The sequence below is a fragment of the Delphinapterus leucas genome, chromosome 13 (assembly GCF_059928025.1).
Source record: "Delphinapterus leucas isolate spDelLeu-1000000601 "Yukka" chromosome 13, BTC_Dleu_Yukka2, whole genome shotgun sequence".
NCBI lineage: Eukaryota > Metazoa > Chordata > Mammalia > Artiodactyla > Monodontidae > Delphinapterus > Delphinapterus leucas.
Window position 1 is genome coordinate 5,996,801 of NC_143141.1, and position 22,328 is coordinate 6,019,128.

The 22,328-nt window shown below is 47.9% G+C and overlaps 1 protein-coding gene across 50 annotated transcripts in view; it reads right to left on the reverse strand.

The window, feature by feature from the left end:
- MAP4K4 (mitogen-activated protein kinase kinase kinase kinase 4) overlaps window positions 1-22,328 on the reverse strand; it is a 175,788-nt gene that overhangs the window by 89,796 nt on the left and 63,664 nt on the right. For all 50 annotated transcript variants that reach the window (XM_089922579.1, XM_089922591.1, XM_089922581.1 and 47 more), the window contains one exon: window positions 3,610-3,666. In XM_089922579.1, coding sequence (XP_089778705.1) covers window positions 3,610-3,666 — 57 coding nt within the window. The remainder of the gene's footprint in view (window positions 1-3,609; window positions 3,667-22,328) is intronic.

A 22,328-nucleotide genomic window follows, 5' to 3' on the forward strand; every position in this document is an offset into this window, starting at 1 on the left:
AAGTGAAGCGTCTTGGTATCACAGCAATACGCATGTACCACACACACAAATGAAATGTTCAGTTGTTGAATCTAGCGAAGGGTAGAGAATGTTCGTTTTCTGAACAGTTCTGTAATTATGAACATTTTCATTAAAAAAAAAGTTGGGTGGGAATTATTAAAATGAAAACACAAAATTCAACTCTCAGAAACAAATCCTAAAGAGTTTGTGGACCTCGAGTTGAGAATTACTGATCTAGATAATTCTTTTTTTTGGTTTTTTTTACCTTCCAGAGTGTTAAACAGAAACAATGTGATACCCCAACTGCAAGAAACAAACTCAGTCCCTTATGCGTGATGGGAATAATACAAGTTTGACACTGAGACACAAAGACTGAAATGAAGGGGCTATCAAGAATTCAAACAACCAACTCAAGTATCCCTCGAAACGCATCACACCAGGCACGCACATGCGCATGTCAAACTGGGGAAGTCTGAAGAAGCTCTGTGGACTGTATCAGTGCCGACTCTCCGCGGCTGCCTTGGTTCTAAGCCATGCAGGCAGACATATCTGCTATAATCTAACAAACACTGGAGTCCTGGTCAAATCCTTAGCTGGCTTTGTTTTGTGCAGGACTTCAGTTGTGACACTGTATTACAGTTATACAAGATGTTACCCCTGGGGGAAACTGGGTGCAGGGTACAAGGAGCTTCCCTGTATACTTTCCTGCAAATTCTTGTGAATCTATAATTATCTAAAAAACAAAAACAACACATTATAGATCTCATGTCCTGGTCTTGTCCAGTTTGAACACGTCCTTCAACCCTTCCCACCACCAATCAGATAAGTGACACGCTTTCTTTAAAAAGAACCCTTCAAAATCCTAAAGAAAATCGATTCTTAAAATAGTTCAAGCCCAAGAAGAAACATAAAGACATTTGTCCATCTCGAGCAAATAAATGCCCCCTTTCCAGACCCCTCAGTTTCCCAGACAGCCCCTGGCACCTCACCCCAGGGTGAAACGTGAATTCTCGGTCTGCTTTGTTTTCCAGGGTCACATAATCAAGCGCGGCAGGTGACTGCGGACTCGGGGCAGCCGGCCTGGAGTGCGTTTATTCAGGGCTGCAGAGAGCTCACAGCTGGGGGCAGAGCAGCCGGGCCACCTCCCTCCCCACACCTGCTCCCCTCTGGCCTTCGGAACCTGAGGAATAACCGGTAGCCTGGGAACTGCCTCTCAATTTCACCTAAGGAATAGGCTCAACCAGCAGGACGAGTCTGTGATGCTTCCTAAGGATACGCATCCACACCTTTTTGCTCCCGAGATGAAACTGAGTCGAGTCTGAACCCACGCAGGACCCCGCTCTCAGCCACAGAACCCTCTGCAACAGCGCCCCCTGCTGGAGCTGCAACAAGAAACATCAGCTGCAAATCCTCCCTCCTGCCGCCTGCTCCCAGGTCCCACGCCGGCCACTGCCCTCAACTCTGCAAGAAGAGCCGAGGGGCAGGCCCTTGATGTGGAGGGTGGGAGGCCTGCTCTCCAGGAGCCCGGCTACACAAGCTCTCCACCCGCAATCACACTTGCTCGGGGCGCTGAGTGTGCCCCAAGCTACAGCACCAAGGTCACTCTCTAGTGAGGTCACTGCATGAAAATGGCACACAAGAAACAGTACTGAGAGGCCAACACAGTAAATGGCTGATTGGGTTTGTATTTTGTTCTGAAGACTCACCGTCTGGTTTTCATTTTACCTGAACACAGGGGTTCTGCGTAATTATTTTTAAAGGAATCTTGAAAATGCACTTGTCCAACACTGCCTGATTTTTTTCAGGCAAGGAAACACCTCTTGTATGCAGCTCACCAAAAGTGTCTATTACACACACGGGTACGTGTTTTACAGCCGTGCTCACAGAGAGATGATGGTGAGGAAACGCACCAGGGCACCAACAGTGATGACTCTAAGTGGGGGAAGAATGAGGATTTAACGTGCCTTTTTACTTTAAAGCAATGATCATACGTTGCACAGGACATCCACAGAGCTGACAAGCTCACTTCGATGCCCTTGGAGATGTCAGGAGCGTGTCAGCCAGGGCAGCATGGGCTGAAGCCAGGAAAGAACCTCAACTCTCAGGGCTGGCAAATGCGTCATAGAATTCCCAAAGATTACGTTAAAAATAGTACCCCAAGTCTGGCAGTAACCGAGTCAGGAGGGTGCGGATAACTGTCAGACGACACAGGCTCCAACTATACCACCGGCCACCTGTACGGAAGCGTGAACAGAGGCCCGGTGGGAAAGGCCCCGATCGGTACACGCACAGGGCACTTATCAATAACTGACTGTGGTATTTAAGTCACAGGAAGTCAGAATTGGCGGCTCCTTCACTGCTCTGTAATCTTAAAATTAGCATTTCACTGGAAAGAATCCAACAGGATCACTAGCACGCAACAGAATAGCCCAGGAGGTTACAAGAATCTTCTGGCCAGCCAAGCAATGGTACTTTTCCATTATTAAAAAATGACAGAGGAAAGAGAGCAGTCACGGCATAAAATGTCACATCTTCAAATATCTGTATAAGCTTCTAGCAGTTGCCCCGTGGTCCAGAGACAACATTTCTAACTCTTACTAAAACAATATGCATGCTGGTGATGAGCGTGTTACTAGAGACCGAGGGGAGAAGAGGGTGGGGGAGCCGCCCCTCGAGATGATCAATCGCACACCTGAGACCGGTTTAGCCATTTTCGCCCTCCATGGACCCCAGGCTTAGGAGATCAGGGCTTGATTTAAAGGCATCCCAAATCCTCACGGTTTCTGGTTAACCCACTCTAGAATCTGTGATATATGATGTAAATCTTATTCATAATTAGGCAAGTTAGAAGCAACCATGAGCGGATAAAGTTTCAGATGAAAATAATTTAAAGTAAGATGGATTTGGCTCATTATAACCCATGGCTATTTTTTTTTTAATTAAATGTGTACCCATGAGTATAGGTACACGCACACACACGGGCTCACACACACTTACCTTTCATTAGAGTTAATTTCTCCTCTTTCCCATCTAAAGCTACACAGTAAATCCTCATGTGACCATTTCAAGGACTATTTTTTGCTACTAAATTTTGCCAATAATCTGCTCAGCATTCTAGCAGATGTTTCTGTTTTCAAACCTCTGGGAACTTGGCTGTATCTGTTTTCCTTCCCCATGTTAAAAATAAAAGAAATGGCCCAAATGTGGCCCTAATACCCCAGAGAAGCTTTTCCCACCGACCAACCTCAACCTCCCTACTCAGGTGACCTCTGTGATCCCTTCTCAAATCTTTTCTTTGCCATTAGAGAAGATGTTTCCAATTATGGTCCATTATATTGTCAAGGATGACATCACTCAGATGTGCTTTTTTTTTTTTTTTTTTTTTTAAAGAAAATGCTACTGATTCTTAGTTACTTGGGACCCATCTGCAACAACCCCAGCCAGCTCATCTGCTGGCCCTTCTGAACCCATGGTGTCACATGAATGCAATTTGCTTAAGATCGATTCTCCAAACACAACAATTCCTTTTAAATGGTGGGCTGGAGAGACAGGGGGATCCTTGTTTTTTATCTAACGATTTCTTTAAAAACACTTGTGACCCAAGCTTACCTCAGTAACATCCATAACTTTGATGGCTGCCAGCTGACCTGTTTTAACATGTCGACCCTGAAAAACAGAAAAAAGAAAAGAGAATGGGCACGGCTGTTCTGCACAGTCATTAGTACAGAATGGCTGACGTTTCGGCAAGTCACCTCTTCTGTACTTTTTCCCCAAAACTGATGATGGGAGTCCTATGCTCTCCAATAGAACAGGATGGTTCTGTTGGTTTGTAAGACTCGTGAACCCCACTTAATAAACCAAACCATCAGTAGAACAAAGGAGTTTTGATAAAGAATCACTTCCCTCTTTCTTTCCCGGGCTTCATTTACGCATCATTACTTCTCAATCTGAACAACTTAAATAATGTTTTCTTCCATACATCAGGTTGACCAGCCTTCCCTTCTCAACATTCCACATGAAGGAAATGACCAAAAAAGTCTGGATATCATTTATTGTCAAAAATGGGTAACAGTCATTTTCCGCTCGTATATACCCCCAATACCCATTACTTGATTTTACAAGTTATACTGAGAGTCTTCTTCGAAGCTTTCCTGTGATCCCAATGCAGGGAGGCTGGAGCATAATTACTCGGAATAAAGCGGGTACACAAAGAGATGGGGGGCACAGAGAGAGCGCGGTCTTACAGCTGTGTCGTAATTCCCAGTCTAGAACCTAAACGTTTGTTATCCATTTATATCACGAGCATTTCAAACAAGCCTGATGCAGCTCTCCTGTCCCCTCCCCCAGACCAGGAGGGAGGGACTTAATCCCTACCCATCTTGCAACGCTCTGCTGGGCATATCTCAGGAGAGCAACAAAGAGCTACCCTGACATCGTGAGCACCGGCTCCTCAAGGGCTTTGGGGAATACGCTCCTGCTGCCGCCAACGTGAAACAGCAGGCACGTCCCCACAGTCTCCGAGAGCCGGCCTCACTTGTGGCCTCGTGATGGAAAGAGCTGTGAACTTTAGAACCTGAAACCTGAGGAAAGCTCTCCACTTATTCTGGAAAGCTTGGGGCAGGGACTCAAATCACAACTTGGACAAAACAGTTCCATGAAAATGACACTGAATTACAACTCTCTCTCAACTCTCTGCGGTCACAGCGGGATGGGGTCCAGCGCCGGCCCAGGAGCTCACCAAGCAGGGTTGGGCGACAGCCTAGACAGGGGAAAGCAGGGCAAATAAAGCCCACAGGCCCGGAACCTCGTTCCAGCATCACCCACCTGCAGAGCCCCCGTCCTCGGGCTCAGAAGGGTGGCCCCATCCCGGCATCCACAGTCAGACATCTGAAGAAGCTCTGCCTCTGCAGCAGGCGGTGCGGGGTCCCACGCGGGCCCGTCCCAGGAGCCCCGCCTCCTGCCTGGTCACCGGCCCCAATGCCAGTCCCCAAATGCCCTTCCAGCCACCCAGCGTCCCCAGGCCCACTGGCCCTCGAGCCCACGTCACACTCCCCTGCATCCCCAGAGCCCAGGGCACAGCCTGCACCGCGGCTCTGTTCACAGCTGGGTGACTCACGATCCTGAAAGGAACGTCACCCTGTCTGTCGGTCCTCACTCGGCACATGACGTGGCCCGAGGGGCCACCTGGCACGGGGAACAGCCCCACCGTGGAGACGGCGGGGGGGAGACCAACGCTGTGTCAGGAAATAGCCATCTGCTCACGGCACCCGGGCCCACATGTCCGACTCGAACGGCCACGGTTTACTTACTCCCTGTCCGTCTAACAGCCAGCGTCCGTGGATGTGTCCACCTCTGACTCGCTCGTTTCAAGTTTCCACCCGTGGGTTCCAGGCTCTGGAAGCTCACCGTCCTGAGCGCGGTACCCACAGCTGTGCTCACACGGACACACGGAGCCGATGACCCTCTGCAGCTGCAGGACAGAGCTCCCGGCCCGGCTCGGGCACCACGGCTGTGCCCACCCGGCATCTCCTCCACTCGGGGACCTTCGTCCCCTGTCAGTGGGGTGACAGCACTGTCCACGTCACAGGGGTGTCAGTAAGAACAACCGAGGGGCAAAGGACAGCACATGGCACAGGGTCAAGTGCAACCCTGGTGATAAAATAAGGCTGCACCTTGTTTCCCTCCATCGATGGCAGGAGGTGGATTTATTAGCACAGACGGGCAACACAGTCCTGAAGCCAAGGTATAGCTTCCAAGAATCCACGAACAAAGAGGAGAACTTAAGAGAACAAAGTAACCCTTCAGGCCTTTCCACGTAAGGGACACGAAGACCAGTTCCTTCACCCCTGGTCAGCCCTCACATCTGAAAACAAATGCCCGTTACTCTTCCTGCAGTGGGGTCATGTCCAAATTACCGCAGCAGACTTCTCGCGGATGGAACCAAGCGATGAGAGGGAACGCCCAGAGAGTTGTCCAGCTTCCCCGCTTTTCAAGAGGGCAGGTGGTGAGACAGAAGTGTGTCGGTGAGATGGGGAGGAAGGAGGGCCTTCTGAGCATCTGATCCTCAGGAAAACCCACAGGCCGATAGAAAAACCTCCCCAGATGTTTCTAAATTAGAGGCATCTTCCTTTTCTCCCTCAACGCCTGAACTCAAAGCCACCGTGTATCCTTCAGCCTCAGCAGTATGACGATGGTGTGACAGCTGAGGGTCGTGGGTTCACTCTATTTGTTCACGTAGAATGAGACTCCCTCACCGAGGGAGGATGGAATTAGGACCTAACAGCAAACCATTATTTTTGTGTTGAAGGACAGCCCACGCAAAGGCAGTAGCCTTCGCTAACACACACCAGGTCTTTCAGAATTAGGTCCATTTGAGTTTAAATTTAAATCAGGAAACTAAGAATTCTGCTTCCCTCCCAAGAATCAAGACAACATGCTGGAAGAAACAAATCTGGGACTAGGCAGCCTTGGACTCTCATTCCTCTGCTACCTCAACTGCTGTAATTTCCTTGGAAAAGCTGCTTATAACTTCTACAAGCTTCCTGTGGGATCCAGTGTGCTAAGGGACCTAAAGCCCCTTCTAGAATAAGGCAGGCTATAAATAAAGTGCACGGCGTCTCCACCCAGACATCACCCCTGGCACCCAGGGAGCACCCAGGGGACGGCCTTCCTCTCCCCACAACCAGAGAGCCACGCCGAGTCCCTGACCCTGCTCCCTAGTTACACCTGCAACCATCTCAAACCCAGCCAATGTCGGCCCATTTCTATTTTCAAAAGGCTGGCCAATACAGTGGGGTGCTAAAATAATGCACTTCTCTAATTGTTTTTATTTTTTTTTTAAAGAAGAAGAAAAAAAGAATACCTCCAAATGTGAAACTAACAGAAGTCATAGCCTATGTGCTGAGTTGGGCCATCTTTGGGTCAAGGAACCAAAAGGGCCAACAAAATAGCCTGAGGAGGAAAGCTCCAGCCGAATGCACCGAGTGTTAATATGTGTGTGATCATGTGCAAAGGAACAAACTTCGTGGCACCTGATTCCTTTCTAGTCTTTAAAATGAGGAAAACGCGTGTTTCTCTTTCTAAAAGGAAAACTCAAACTACCCTCAGCAGGCGTCCAAGCTGAGGAAAATGCCCTAATTGTCAACTCTCCTGCATGTTCCTGAGTCGAAACTGCCACCTTGCATTTGCAAATACGTATTACATTTATGACACAAGTTCCAAGAAGGAAAAGAAAGGAAAACACACACCACCACATGGTTTTAAGATGCGGACACTGTGGCAGCCTGTCTGTCTGCCTCTAATGAAGTCTGTCTGTAAGCCACAGAGAGGAGCCAACGGCAGAAGGAACAGCATTCAAGGGAAGCTTTTAAATCCCAAGCGAAAAAGATGGTGAGGTTCCTATCTTCCTAATTTTCCACTATCGCCAAGTACTAGGAAGCTACCTCACGCTGCATAATCTTTACCTAGAACCCCAATAACTCCATTAAAATGCATTTGATGAATAAGTATGCTCGCTGCGATGGTGCTCGTGATTGTTTGAAATGACTGAACACAACTTCTATGTTTACTTTTTCACGCAGAAGAAGTCTACAATGTAATGTACCCTTTCTGTACTCTTGCATTATTTCAGTGATATTTATGTTACTTCCTTTAGGCACCCAGAGCCCTCCTATCCCTGACCCAGAGAAACAAGAAAGGAACTAGTAAACCTTTTTTATCTTAACTCTTCCAATTAGCAAAACAAAGCATTTAAGCTCTTTATCTCTATGACTGAAATTGTGAACTCCTTAAAAAAAATTTTTTTCCAGAAAACAACTGAGAAGGGAGAAACCTTTTGCAAAGAGTTCAGCGGTACATTCTTATTGCCCCTAAAACTTAAAATATGCCTAATATTGGTCCTGAAAGAAAAACTATTTTTGATATTTTGTAGTGCATAAAAGTCTAGGTTAGGGAAACTGAAATTCAGACCCAGCACTTCTCAATTATCATGGTGTCTAACTGGTTTGCAAATATTAATTTCATTTTCTTCTGGTCAGGGATCATGATTCATCTTTTCTTACTACAGTTCTTGGAACTTCCTTTGTTCCACAAATATTTATTGAATAACTGTTAACGTTGCAAGCGCTTTGCTGGACCAAAAAAAAAAAAAAAAAGTATGCTCACTGGGAGGCAAATATTCCGGGGTCTCATCCACAAGAGGAAACTCAGGCAGGAAAGTCAAAGAAGGGGATCTCTTGAGTCTGTGACACTATGAGCGGTAGGGAAACACACCTTAGGGATGACAGGTATTTTCTTGCCTCCACAAGCCTGAACTTGTGTGTGTGCACTCACAGCCTGAACTCCAGCAAGGACACCTGGAGACAGGCCGTGAGGACAGGACACGGGGCACCAAGATGTCCCCACTCTTGCAACATTTAGTGAACAAAGAGCTTTGTGTGCGTTATCCTTTACTCCTCACACAACCCAGCATGGGTACCGTTATCCCCGTTTTACAGATGGAAAAAGTGAGGCTTGGAGAGGATTAAGTTAACCAGCTCAGGACTCACACGCAGACCTGTTCCCTACACCAGGCTGTAGACCTTCAGAGAGAAAGGACCGCAAGTGTCCTACTGAACCAACTTCCAGAGGGGGCTGCCAAGGCTAGTGTTCTGCAGCTTAAATACCTTAAGTGATTATAACCAAACATGGCAATGCAGTAGCCAATAATAAAAACTGATTTTCAATCCCTGGCCTTTCTCTCTCATGAGAAACCAGTAAAAGCCAATGAAAGAACATCCCGAAGGGAATTCTCTAGGGAATCTGAAGGTATGTGAGCACAGCATTGGTGATCACAATGCCTTTGCTCTCTGCTGAGTTTAATCTGAAAGAAAACTTTTCAGATTAGCTGCCTGAAGTTGGCTTTCTATTTGCTTAAGAGCAAAGCCCATCAAGGCCAACCTCAGTAAGCAGAGGGCGGGCTGCACTTAACCGGTGAAGGGAGAGCCCACCCCCCCCCCCCGCCCCTGCCTTCAGGGAGCTGGTGGCTGAAGGTTGCAAAACAGTCCACGAGAAGGAGCGTTACATGGTGACAGAAAAACACTACTCTGTAGCAGGACACTCAGGAAACAGGACAGGGTGAAGCCAACGGCTCTGGGTGACACGAGGTGCCTTTAAAGGTGTCGTCAGAAAGACACCACTGTGAGGGCCGCAGGGGGTCTGCAAGGACTGCCCGGTAGCCCCAGAGACTGCAGGGGGCAGGAGGTGGACCCCTTGAGATCTGAACTGGAAAGCATCCTCACCAAATCCCAGAAAGGGACACGTGTGCAGGCGTCGCCAGGCCAGGGGAAGGGGGGAACCCAATGATTCAGACCCAAACGTGAGACTTCTGTAAGTGGAGTGCAGGAATCCATGACTTTTTAATCCCATCTCTAGTGATTCCTATGCATTCTGAATTTTGAAAACCGCTTCTCCACGCTTGTATGAGAAAGCCCAAATTCAAGTTCTCATATCGTTTCTGGACTACATAGTATTTGTTACCATGAAGATATGCACTCATTGTCTTAGCTGGGGTTTCGGTGTGCAAAGGTCAGGCTCGTAACAAACATGTTCTAACAAATGTCAATTATGTGTGTCACAAAAACATGTAGCTATGTTCTGAAATGTCCGAAAGCTCAAAGAACAGGCAAGCCCAGTTCATCGAAATGGTTGATTTTCCAGATGAGAAAGTAAACCCAGGGAGCAGAAAGGAGACCATTTAGTGGCTCAGCCAAACCTGGTCTGTCGATTCTCTCCCCAGATGGCTCACTCACATCACTGACAGTTTAACTTAAAAATTCCAGTGGGGAAGGGAGATGACAGAGCACAAAGGATTTTCAGGGCAGTGAAAATGCTCCATACAATACTACAATGATGGATTTACGTCATCATATGTTGTCCAAACTCACAGAACGTACAACACCGAGAGTGAACCCTAATGTAAAGCGAATGAATACGACGCGTCAGTGCAGGTTCATCAGCTTCAACACCTGTACCGTGGGGGGGAGGGGTGCTAATAATGGGGGAGGGTTATGCAAATGTGGGAACAGGGCTGTAGAGGAAATCTCTGTACCTTCCTCTCAATTTTGCTGGGAACCTAAAACTGCTCTTTACAAATTAAGTCTTTAAAAATGTTTTAATTCCAATTATAATTCCCCCTTATAATGTCCTTGTTTTAAAGGGCAAACATGAAACCGACCTGACCACGTGAGGGACAGCATGAGCTCAGCACCAGGAGATGCACTGACCACTTTCTAAGGCTCCACGTCCATCCACCCCAACGGCAAAGACCAGCTTATCTGGTTCTGCACTGTAAATCCCAAGACCACGGACCCCACTCATGAGTGTTCTTTTCCAGGAAATGTCCGCAAAAAAATCCAAAATGTAACCAGAGGGAGAGGGTGTGTTACCCAGACAGCACCCCACGAGCCATGTAATTAACGCGGGAGAGAGACAGCTTAGAGCACTTCGGGAAGGAACTCGGTCTCCTAACCACCTCCTGACGCCAGAGTAGGAATAAGGGCGACAGGATACCAGTGACACACTTTCTGATCACACTCCTCCTCCCAAGCCCAGACCCAGTGCGAGGCAGGCACTTTATCCTTGTAACTACTATTTATTATTATAATCAAGATCTGTTCATCTGCCTCTCCCTCCGTTCCACGTTCAGGGCTGTGGATGAGCAGGGAGAGAGAGAAACCACAGGAATATGTGAGTGTTATGAGATCAAGACTCGTGATTTAGTCAGAGAACCACGCTTCTATTCCCTGAAGTGTTTAAAACTAAGACCTCCGTGTAGAATTCTGCCTTTCTTAGGTTGGAGCTGCCTCACCCTACACCAACACTCCCTTTAAAGAAATTTATGCCTCAGTAGCAGAGAATGTGCAGACTTTTAACTTCTACGAAGAACGAAACAGCCAAAACCAATAGCAGGGTTAAGACCCCCACTACCCCGCGCCCACCCCCAGTGAACGAGTCTTTTTTGTTGCACAGCTGAGTTAGTAGGTAGTAAAAGTGAAATAATTTATGCAATACATCTTTTTTTTTCTTTAAGAGACCAATCTGGATGGAAATCTTTCTAAAGCCTGAAATCTTGAGGACATTAAAGATGCTTTTCTTAATGGCTCAGGGAAAACATCATGAACATCAACTACCATCCTGTCCTTGCAATTAAGTGACAGCCGCAGGGAACATTACGTCAGGCAGCAACATTCTGACTCCAACAAAGAAAGCGCCCAGTCATCTGGGCTCCGCATGCCTGTTCTGTCACTTTCGGTTGTGTTCTAGAACAGATATGGGGGGGGGGGGCCGCCAGGTAGGCTGACCAGACAGCAAGCTAAGTTCCAGTTAGGTGAGCGATCACTGCAGCAAACACCCCCTCCTGTTGCAGAGTGGAGACAACCTGGATGGGCGCGTGAATGAAAGGGCCTGAGGAAGAGGCACTACCGCGAGCGCTTAGGAGTGATTCCCTCAAAGTTGTGTGTGTGTGTCTGTGTGTGAGCGCGCGCGCGCGCCCGCACGCCTGGGCAGTGGGTGGGCAGCTGCTTTATAAAAACACCTGGTGCAGCTGCATTAAAAGAGACAGTGCCCCTTCCAAGGAGGGAGCAGCCCTGCAGTGCAGCACAGATGCGAGCCAGTGTCTGGGCTATGGCGTCAAGTGTGAGGAATTACGTTGTAAGAGGGAGACCAGCAAATTAAAAAGCACCAATAGTAAAGGGCCCACAAACACAAGGAAGGACAAAAACTTAGCATATCCATTCTCACACTGATAGTAAAAGAAAAGGCACTGGCAAGTCTTCCTATCAAAGCATGGAAAAACAATGGAGATCTTGGATTCTGCAAGCATCTATTGCTAACACTTATTACACACTTGCAATTGCCTTCTCCTCTACTCACCAGAAAAACCCAACTGACCTCAGATTGAGCAATTTTAGTTTAAAATAACAAAAGAAGGTTTAACAGCACGAAAAAACCTCCAAACCCTCTACCAGAGGTAAACCTATGTGTGAAGCTATTCTACCTTAGGCACTAAGAGATAAGGCACCACATTCCACAGCTGAGCAGTCTAGACCTGAAACCAACAATGTGATGAGGACAAGATAAATTCGAACACTGTCCTCCTGAAGGCGATGTGATTCAGCACTGGATAAAGGAAAGCTGACCAAGGGAGACACACACACGACCCGCAAAACACACACTACCTACTCACGGGCTCTCACAGCAAGAGCTGCGCATAAAATACATTCTTTTCATATTTGCTGACTATCTGAACCTACTAAAAATAATGAGTTCACCTTTTTCTTTTCTATGTTATCAATATTTTTACGATTAAAACTTCTGTTAATACTTTTCAAGGAGAAAAATAAGAAACTATTTTTTTCATTAGTTCCTTTATATCACATATTAAGATGTGTAAACACTGCATAATAGTGCCCAAAGCAGACATTGGAGTCAGCAGCCCAGGAGGGAAGTGCCACTCACTCCAGCGCACACCAAGGGTGACCTCAGGCCAGTTCCTCAACCTTTTCTGGACACCGCTGTCTTCCTCTGTAAAACGGGGGTAAAGACAACTTTCTGCAGGAGGGCCTGTTAACTATAAAAAATGAACACCTGGTAGCAGGCCTGGTCCTGGTGGACAGCACCGTGACTGGAGTGGAGGGACTGCAATGGGACCACAGAAGGGACCAGCATCACCTGTCACAGCATCTGAGAGACCAGCTTTAAAAGCAGGAGAGTCCTCTAAAGAACCACAGGTCGCTAGATGTTTCCCTCCAATGTGAGATACCTTCCAGGGCGGAAAAGACAAACCTAGCTATACAGACTCTACCACAAAATACTACATGTGTTTATTCGTTCAGACTTCAAACAAAATATATAACCAGAATTTTTCTCTTGAGACCCATAAAAATTAATAGCACTTGATATATATGTATATCAAGTATGTATACACATATAAAATTAGATATTGATATATTTTCTTACTCACTTCAAGTCACATACCACGTCCCATTACTTTAATTATTGCAAAAGTAACGATCCATGTTTATCTATAATATAATTCTCAGTCTGAACTCCTCTCTCTTCAGCCTCCCCTCGGCAACAGGCAGGGTGACCACAGTCCCCTATTTCAAACTAGGGAATCCTGTCTTTACTGTTTTATATAGTTTTAATTCTTGAATTGCTCAAATGAGGAGGTAAGAATCAGGGAAAGGAGCTGGGCCGCATGTCTGACCAGCTGGGGAAGCACGTGTTACACCGAAACATAACCAATGGGGGCTGAACGGGCCCCAACCAGGGTGAGGCCAGAGCAGACACAGCGCCAGGGTTCCAGGAGGAAGCATACACAAGACGGTGGACTTTTAATGAGAAGTCTGCTCGTCACAGCGGCTGACCATTTACCCAGAACAAAAGACGAGGCACAGAATTCTGGGTGCCACCTTCCTCCTCTTCCCAGGGCTACGCTCCTCCCACTTCAAGAAGCTTTCCTACATTTCTCCCCGTGACTTCACAACACACTCAATGTTTAGAATTATCCCCACAGGGTAACTTCAATATTGAAATATCACTTCAAGCATCGTTAAGGCACTCAAACTGAACTCTTCTCACTGGCTGAGTAAAAGGTTAAAGGTTTCGGACACAAGTCGGAAGGCAAGAGGTTAAGTGATGCGAGGGGTCCTGTTCCCTTCTGGGCTCCCGACCCACCCACGGCCCTTCCTAGTCATCACCAACCCAACCTGCAATTAAGGTTTTCAAATTGTGCCTTACTTCTTCTCAGCCCTTCAAGAAGCTGACTCTAAAATAACACTGCCCTTGAATCTGGATATATTTCCAGTATTTATATAAAGTCAGACTATATGCAGCTTTGTGTCTCACTGAACAACTTCTAAATACAAGAATAACCTGGTTTCTGAACCTGAACCACTTCCGCTGCTGTGTCTTCGGCACTGGCACAGTTAGAAGGCATAATTCTTCCCTGGCATGTGGTCTCTAAGGGCAGTGTTTGTTTTCCTTCTGGTTTTCAAAGTCTGTATACAACTTAATTTGCTTGTGCTAAAAATTCATGATATTTCATACATATTCATAACTCCACTATTCTTCCTAAAAAGAGATAAAGGTTTGTTCTACACACAACTCCTAATTTGCCTGCACTGAATATGCATTAGATACTTCATTCATTATTCCTAATTCCCCTGTTCCTCCTTTAAAAAGAGGTAAAAGAGAAAACCCACCTTTATAAAGTTTCCCTTTGAGGTTCCACTTGACAGGATCCCTCACCAGAAATGATGCACCCACGCCATCAACTCAAGCGCCACTCTTTCCTCCCTGGGATACAGAGCTCTGCCCGTGGTTCAGCCCAAGCCCACCTTCCCTTTCATCAACCCCTTGGTGAGACCCCCGTGAAAGGGCCTGCTGCTCCAGAGCTGGTTCTGTCTTCAACCTACAGCCACAAGCATCCAAAATTAACCTACAGAACTGAAAGGGAACGCTGAACTGAAACTCTTCAACCCACAAATACACCAAGTTTTGCTTTAAACCCATGACCTTAAAAGTAAAAAGAAATTTTGATCACCTGAGCCAACTGCTCGCTCAGGCACTAAACAGATTTATGACCTTGAATGAGTCCCTTAACTTCCCAGAAGCATGGCCATCTCACCATGAAATGTCGATGGCTCTGAGCTGCTCCCCAGGCCGACACTATGGTTCACCAGGCACTGGGTTACACACCAGAGACACACCATGAACCAAGCAGGTGAGGTCTGTGCCCTCATTCTAAGAGGGGACACAAGCCATACAAAAGTGAATCCGATGATGGCAGTCCCCTTGGACCAAAAAAAAAAAGGGCTCTAGGGGAAAACCTAGCCGAGTGAGGAGAGGGCGTGCCCAGGGCAGTGGGGGGTGGGGGGTGGGAAGGAGTGCTATTTCATAGCTGGTGGGCAGGGAGGCCTCTCCCTCCGGTACCCTGTCATTTGGTGATGAATGACTTGCCCTGCAGGACCTCGAGAGCCAGAACTAACCTACACAAAGAAAACAACCACACAGGCGCGCAGGCTGGGCCGCCAGCCCTCCCTCGACCAAGGCGGCGTCCTCGGTGGCTTGCAGGCGACGTGCAGGTCCTATGCCAGCTGCCACAGTGGTGACACCCTCGGCTCCCTCTCGTCAGCAGCACACACAGCCCCAAGGACGTCCCACGGCAGCGTGCCTGTGAAACGGGCCCGCCCAGCACACAGGAGGGCAGGACCCTCTCCGGGCAAGCCAAGCCAGACCAGCACTGCCACTCCCCCCTGCAAAGCTGAGCCTGGACTATGGAGAGAGGGCGGCGAGAGGCAGGACCACAGGCTCCGGCCAAAAGAAGCTTCAAGATTTCTCCACTGACCACCTGACTACACCGCTTCTCTTCAGCAAAACTCAGCCTCAAGGTTGAGGTGCGAGGCCTCTACTGGCAGAGCCTGGCTATGATTCTCCAACCAAACATCGAAAGCAAAGTCTCCCTTCTTTCTCTAAGGACAACAGTCAGAGAATCATGTTTCGGATTGAAAAATAAATCCCTAAATTTACGGTGCACATCACTGCATGTTAATATTTGGTATGTGGCTGCCTGGGCTGTGAGGTTAAAAATTTAATTACTGAACAGTAACAAAAGCCAATGAACACAGTCACATGAAACACAGCCTGCGTGCTGTCTTATTATGGCTGCACTTCTACCATTTCAGACTATCCTGGCAACTTACGAAGGCAATTCTTTGGGGGTCTACAGCCAGAAACCGCTCCCCAGACGCTAACAGCAGGTTCTCCCTGATAATTCATGACTAAAGTGGGCATCACATTTCTCTTAGTGGGTTTGGGGGATGGGATGGGGTTGGATATGGCTGCTTTTTGTGTTTTTTAACTGAACGTCCCAAAAGTTAAGAGGCTGCACATTTCTAAAACCCAGATTTTCAGTTTCTCTTGAAAATCAGATACGTTAAAGCTGGGTCCCGAGGCCCAGGGAGATGATGTGCAGAGCTAGGCTGGGCTGAGGCAGCCCCCTTGGGCCAGCAGCGGCTCTCCAGCCATTCCCACAGCTCCCACCCACCCGGACCCTCATGCATGTACGAGCGTGCACCGCGGACCAAGTGCCCTCCGTCAGAGGCTACAGCAGCAGACCCCTAGCTGACAACTGGTCACCAGGGGAGAGTTCTGTTGCTGCTGCTGCATGTTTTCTGTTTTGCTTGTAATTGTACATGCTTGGGCCTCATCCACATCTATTGGATCAAAGTCCCTAAGGAGTAGGGCCTGAGCATCTGTACCTTGTAATCTCCCCTAAATAATTCAGAATCACTGCAACCGTGGCCTCATGACGGCAGGAATAATGTCAGAAAGACGCCAGCAGGCACCACCAAAACCCACGTTCTCAATAAAAAATTAAAAGGCCCCCAAAACCCCCCTCACCCTGGATCACGTGCTATAATAGGTTCAGCCTCACGCCGTAGCTCGTGAATGCATGGCTGTCACCTCCCGGACGTGGGAAACACACAGCGTGACAGCGTGACAGCGGGGGAAGCACCAGCCCCAGATACCACACAAGAACAGTCAGGCAGAAACACCGGCTGCTGACCACCGGGCAGCGCCTGCCCCCTGTCCCCCTCTGCCGGGGCCACCACCTGATTCATCAATCCAACAGGACCCTGGGAGAGGAGCATGGCACTGCCCAGGACCGCCTCGGGCCGGCAGACAGTCTGCACACCCTCCCCGACGTGCTTCAAGAAGTTTTGTTTTAAGGGGGAAAAGGAGGCACCCAGATGGTGAATCACTAAGTCAGAGACCAGGAACATAAACCATCCCCTGCCTGGCCCTCGCCCAGGGCCTGCACACCGCCAGCCCCAGCCAGTGGCCAAGGAAGCGTCGTGGGCGGTGGACACCTGTGTGATGGCTCACTTGGTGATGCACAGACACGACCTTCACAAACCACCGCCTCCAACGGGGGGGGGGGGGTGGTGGTGGGGGGGTGTACATCCTTGGAGTCCCTCAGGCTATGTCCTCTGAGAGCTTCCCGGCAAGTCCACCATGGCTGTCCCCACCTCAACAGACCCTCCAGGGATAAACCGTGAGATACAAGCCCTTCACAGGACATACAATTGGGGGGGGGGGGGGGCGGGGGCCAACGTGACCATGAGCTGACCCACTGCAAGCTGCAGGGCTCTGGCCACCTGCCTCTGGCGTGGCCTGTGCAGGAAGCTCGAGGGGGAGCCTGGTGGGGGAGGGAGTCCTGTAAATCCCCAAGTGCCTACAACTCTGAACCCAAGGGAACATCACAAGGGTTCTGCTGAGGGCCAGTCCTGTGTCCTGCCCATGGTCACGAGAATCAACTCACAGTGGCGCACACACCAAAAGAAAACAAAAGTCAACTTTACTTTATGACAAGGTGTGAAATAAAATTTAAATGCTAAAGGGAAGCAGGAATAGTTCAAAACCCAGGGCACCTCCGGACCTCGGGCCTCTTTCCTGTTTACTCAGGGGGCCGCCCGCTGGCAGGGGGGCAGGCGGGCAGACAGACACATCCGCTGAAGGCTTTTGCTTTGTTAGCAAAAGTCCTCACTTCCTCTCCCCTCCTGCCTCTCACTTTTCTTCCTATTCTAATGACATCGCCATGCAACAAAGTTACACTTCCGGGTAAAACAGGGAAGCCAGGGCAGGTCTAACTCCTGCCCCAGGCGCTACCTTCGAGGGGGAAGCGCTGGCCCCCGAGGGCCCCTTAGGGCCCAGAGATTGTGCAGCATTTACGCCATCTGAGGGGTGCCCACTTTATGAAAACCCAAGGCAACGAAACTGAATGGTGCCAACCAGATGCAGCGGTACAGTCCCCCTGCGGGCACCTGCACCTCCAAGGATGCCTGTGGAAAGCCCAGCACAGGTCACCATACGGAAACGCACAAGTAATTCCTTACTTTGTATGAAACTGATGAAACACTGCAACACGAATGCCAGAGGCCTTCACTCACTGAGTTTTGCTCTCTGCCCTACTTTTCCCATCTCATGCGATTCCTCCAGACTGGGGGATAACTAAGAAAACACCACAGCAACTTCTCTTTCTCATCCTTTCCTGGACAGAATAGTCTCATCTGGATCTCTAGAAAGGGAGTCACAACAACTCACAAGGAACAAAACTTGTATAGAGACAAATATTTCTACAGTTATGCCTCCTCTCAATGAGTAGGTGCATTCCCTAAAGCAGGACTTAGAATTTTTTTGCAATAGTCATCAAAGTCCAAGTTTGAAGAAATTTGGGGATGTGAGCTACAACTTCACATATAGGGTTTGTTTAAAATGGATCGGGACACCTGACTGTACGCCCTGGGGAGACAATTTGCCCTTTTAGGGGATAAAAAACAAACAAACAAACAAGGAACCTGTGTGAGTGATTTTCAGGCGGCTGAGATGCTGGGTACAGATCTGTGGGGCTCTTCCCCAGTCCTCCCCGTCGGGGGCCACACCCAAGTAGAGGCCAAGGGCAGCAATGTTATTTGGACAATGTCCGTTCAACACACTCTCGGCCAACAGAATTCTGAACTCTAGCACAGCAATCGCATAGCACAAGGACGGCAGGTCTCACCACGTGAGGGATACCCGAGAGGCCCAGAGAGAGTCCTGTGACCCCTCATGGACTGCAGCGTCAGGACCACCAGCAATCAGGTTTCCAAACCATCAATCAATCACAAGGCCTCCAGACACCGTGTGTCACTCTTAGGCCTCTAGTAGATGATGGAGGGGTTTTGCTTCTATTTAAAGGTTGACCGTGCGCTGGGCAACTGGACATCTTCTCACTGCAGTTTCCAAGTCTTCAGGCAACGGCGCCCACCCTGGAGCACCGTGCATCAGACCATCGTGTGACCCAGGGTCTGGCCTCATTTACTGGGGCCCCGGCAGAGCAACACTGCTCGTCTGCCGTCTGCACGGCCTCCGTGCAGTTCCGGATACAATGGGAGGAATGAAGTTCAGCCATGGGGGGGAGGGGGGCGCGCCAGAAGCCACGTTCAGTGGGGAAATGCTCCCCTTCCTTCCAGCAGGTACTGAGAGGAGCCTAAGAAGAGGACGCCTCGAAAGGGGACTAGACGAAGGGGCGGGGCCCACAGGCTTCAGGAAGACGGGGGCCTGAGTGTAAGGGATACAGCGAAGGGGCCGGGACTCTCCAGGATGGCCAGGCCATCCTCTCGTCCCGCTGCAGCCTCTGCTCTAGGAAGAGTTCTCCCCATAAGTGAATCATGACCTCGGGAAGGTGCAGGAAGGTCTGCTCTGGCTCCTTCCCCTGCGCTGCTCCCTCCATGAAGCACCAGCATCTCCTCCCTGGCGGGGAGAGGGGCTACCTGTGTCACCGCCACCATTTGGCAGGACCTGACCACAGCTGTCTGCTCTGGGTCCTGTGGCTGGCGGCCAGGCAATGCTGGGAAGCCCAGCTTGGGCACCTTAGTCGAATCCATGGAGACTGGGCCAGGAGGACCACGGGGGCGTGAAGACCCACCCTCCACTTAGAAATGAGGCCGGAAAGAAGACGAGCAGTTGCTACTAATCGAATTAAATCTGCATGACCACTGAGTTTTACAGTATAATATTGTTATTCTACAAAAATTACAACAAAAATATAACGTTTTGTGTAATGTAGACCAAAAACATGTTTTTAAAAGATCCCCTTTGAGGGCTCCGACTACACTGTGTTACCATGTTGTTAACAGGAAATAAACTACCAGCAACTTTCTAAAGAACAGAGCTTATTTACTGAAGGGGGAATATGATAAATCAACAGTAACCAAGAGATGTGAATGAAGCTAGCTCATCCTCTTAGGACATTTTTTTACAAATATAATTTTGCTTATAACAAATTAATAAAAGCCAGAGAACTATCTCACTGACATCAATTAGCTGTTAGAGTTGTCAGTCACCCCTATTTCCTTCAGATATTCTTTTAAATATACAACCCCCAACAAATGGCTCAAAATCATGACTCAAAATCTCAAGACATTTCTGGATGAGCGTCACAATACCACAATCTTATTATATCATTAATATGCAAACATGAGAACTCAATTCATTTCTAATATAATGCAGAAGTACATACCACAAAAACCCTACTCCCATTAACTTATTTCTTCTCAAAATTCCATCCACCATGACGACCCTTCCCTCCAATTAAGAACAAACTCGCATGTCTGGAAGCAGAGGGCAGGGACCTTACCCTGCTGGCTTTTCACCATCACAACTCTAGCACCGAGCTGATGGTACATATTTGTTACGAGGAGCTGAAACTCACTCTACTTTTTTGTTTAAATGATCACACAAGAACAAATGAGACTAAATTAATCAAGCAGTTTAAAAATTTCCCAGTAAAGCAGCCGCATAGCACAGGGAGATCAGCTCGGTGCTTTGTGTCCACCACCTAGAGGGGTGGGATAGGGAGGGTGGGAGGGAGACGCAAGAGGGAGAGGATATGGGGATTTATGTATATGTATAGCTGACTCACTTTGTTATACAGCAGAAACTACCACACCACTGTAAAGCAATTATACTCCAATAAAGATGTTAAAAAAAAAAAAAATTTCCCAGTAAAAAGAGCCTGAGAAAAAAATCTGAAAAAGAATGAATATGTGTATATGTATAACTGAATCACTTTGCTGTACACCTGAAACTAACACACTGTAAATCAACTATACTCCAATAAAATTTTTTAAAAGAATCCAAAAAAGAATATATGTAAAACTGAATCACTTTGCTGTACACCTGAAACACTGTAAACCAACTATACTGCAATTTAAAAAAAAAATATTTTTTAAGAAAAAGGAAAAAACCAAGTCAAATAACACCACTTAAGATTCAGTGAACTACAGTTATTTCCAAGAAGCCATGTAGCAAACATAGGCACAAGATTCTGGCAAAAGCAAAAAGCAAAGATGTTCTTTCTCATCTAAAATTACAAAACTAGCACATAATAAATAAAATTCCAGCTTCTTCTCCTTTTAGCTTTCTAACCAAACACCGCCACAGTTTTTAACTGGAAGGGTCTGGACAGGCTGCCACCAGCTGTGGCACTGGCGCCCTGTGCCTCCCCGAGAAGGGAGCATTTCTCACCACAGAGCAAACAAAAGGCTTCTGTGCCTTCTGCTGAGAAGCAGCAGCAATGCGGACAGGCCGGGAGAGGGCGTCTTGTGTCACACACTCAACCCAGCCGCTCCTAAAACCCTCAGTTTAGACTGCCACTGGCCGCAAACACCTCTTCCACCGGCCCTCACCTCCTCCACCAGGGAAGACACACACAGGGTCTGGGGCGCGGGGGACAGAGGCGTCGCCACATTATCTCTAGACACACGCAGACTAACGCTAAGGAAAGCAGGCAATGTCTAAAATGGGGCCTTTAACCAGAAGCACCAAGGCTAAGCCAAAACCTGGCCACTGCGTGGCCGGTCACAACACAAGCACAAATTTGGCTCCTTGAGAAGCTAGCTTTGTCTTTTCTAATCCGACACTTTATCCTTTGTTAAAGCAGTTTCAACTCTTAAAAGGAAAGCAGCCTGTACTAAATAATGTTCTCTATCTCCTAAGCCCACTGGTCAGTTACAGAGGAAACAGGTCGAAATCTTACTGAAAAGGAGAACGTGTACCCCCTAACTGGATGTGGAAACACAAAGTCACTTCACTGCCCCCAAATCGTTATGATATTAAAATATTACTGTGATTATGATGCAAGATAATCATATACTTAGAAAGGCAGCTTAAGTAACTGCAGTAATAAGCCACGTGTAAAGAGGAAACATACAAATAAGTAACAATTAAGAAAAAAAGAAAGAAAATCTGTGTTTCAGTTAGCTCCTCCAAAAATGTCTGAAAGCCAATCTTTTATTGGAACAAGAGTACCGCTTTCTAGTAAGGCACCAAATCCAAAAGCCAGTTTTATTTGTGGGAAAGTAAGAAAAAGGGAAAGAAAAATAACAGGTCTGAGGACAAGCAACAGAATATTACAGCTCATTCTAGCCTGGTTATCAGTAAGTCAAGCTGTCACAGCACTTATTAAAGCACATCTCCTGCCATACAGCCCGCATACAGCGAGTGTCCCTTAGAGGGGACATCTCTGTCTAGGAGACCCGTCTGGAGCCACAGCCCAAGAACTCTGGTTTGGAAAAAAACAGGCAGAAGCATCTCCGAAGGCTGAGACATTTGTTCACACCAAATGCTCAGTATTGGTGTTCTTTCCTGGGGTCTGAGAGTTCAAGGACAAGGCCAAGCTGGAGACAACAGATTTCAGCACAACCAAAGCCAAAGAAACGCCAACGCAGGCTGCCACGAGGAGA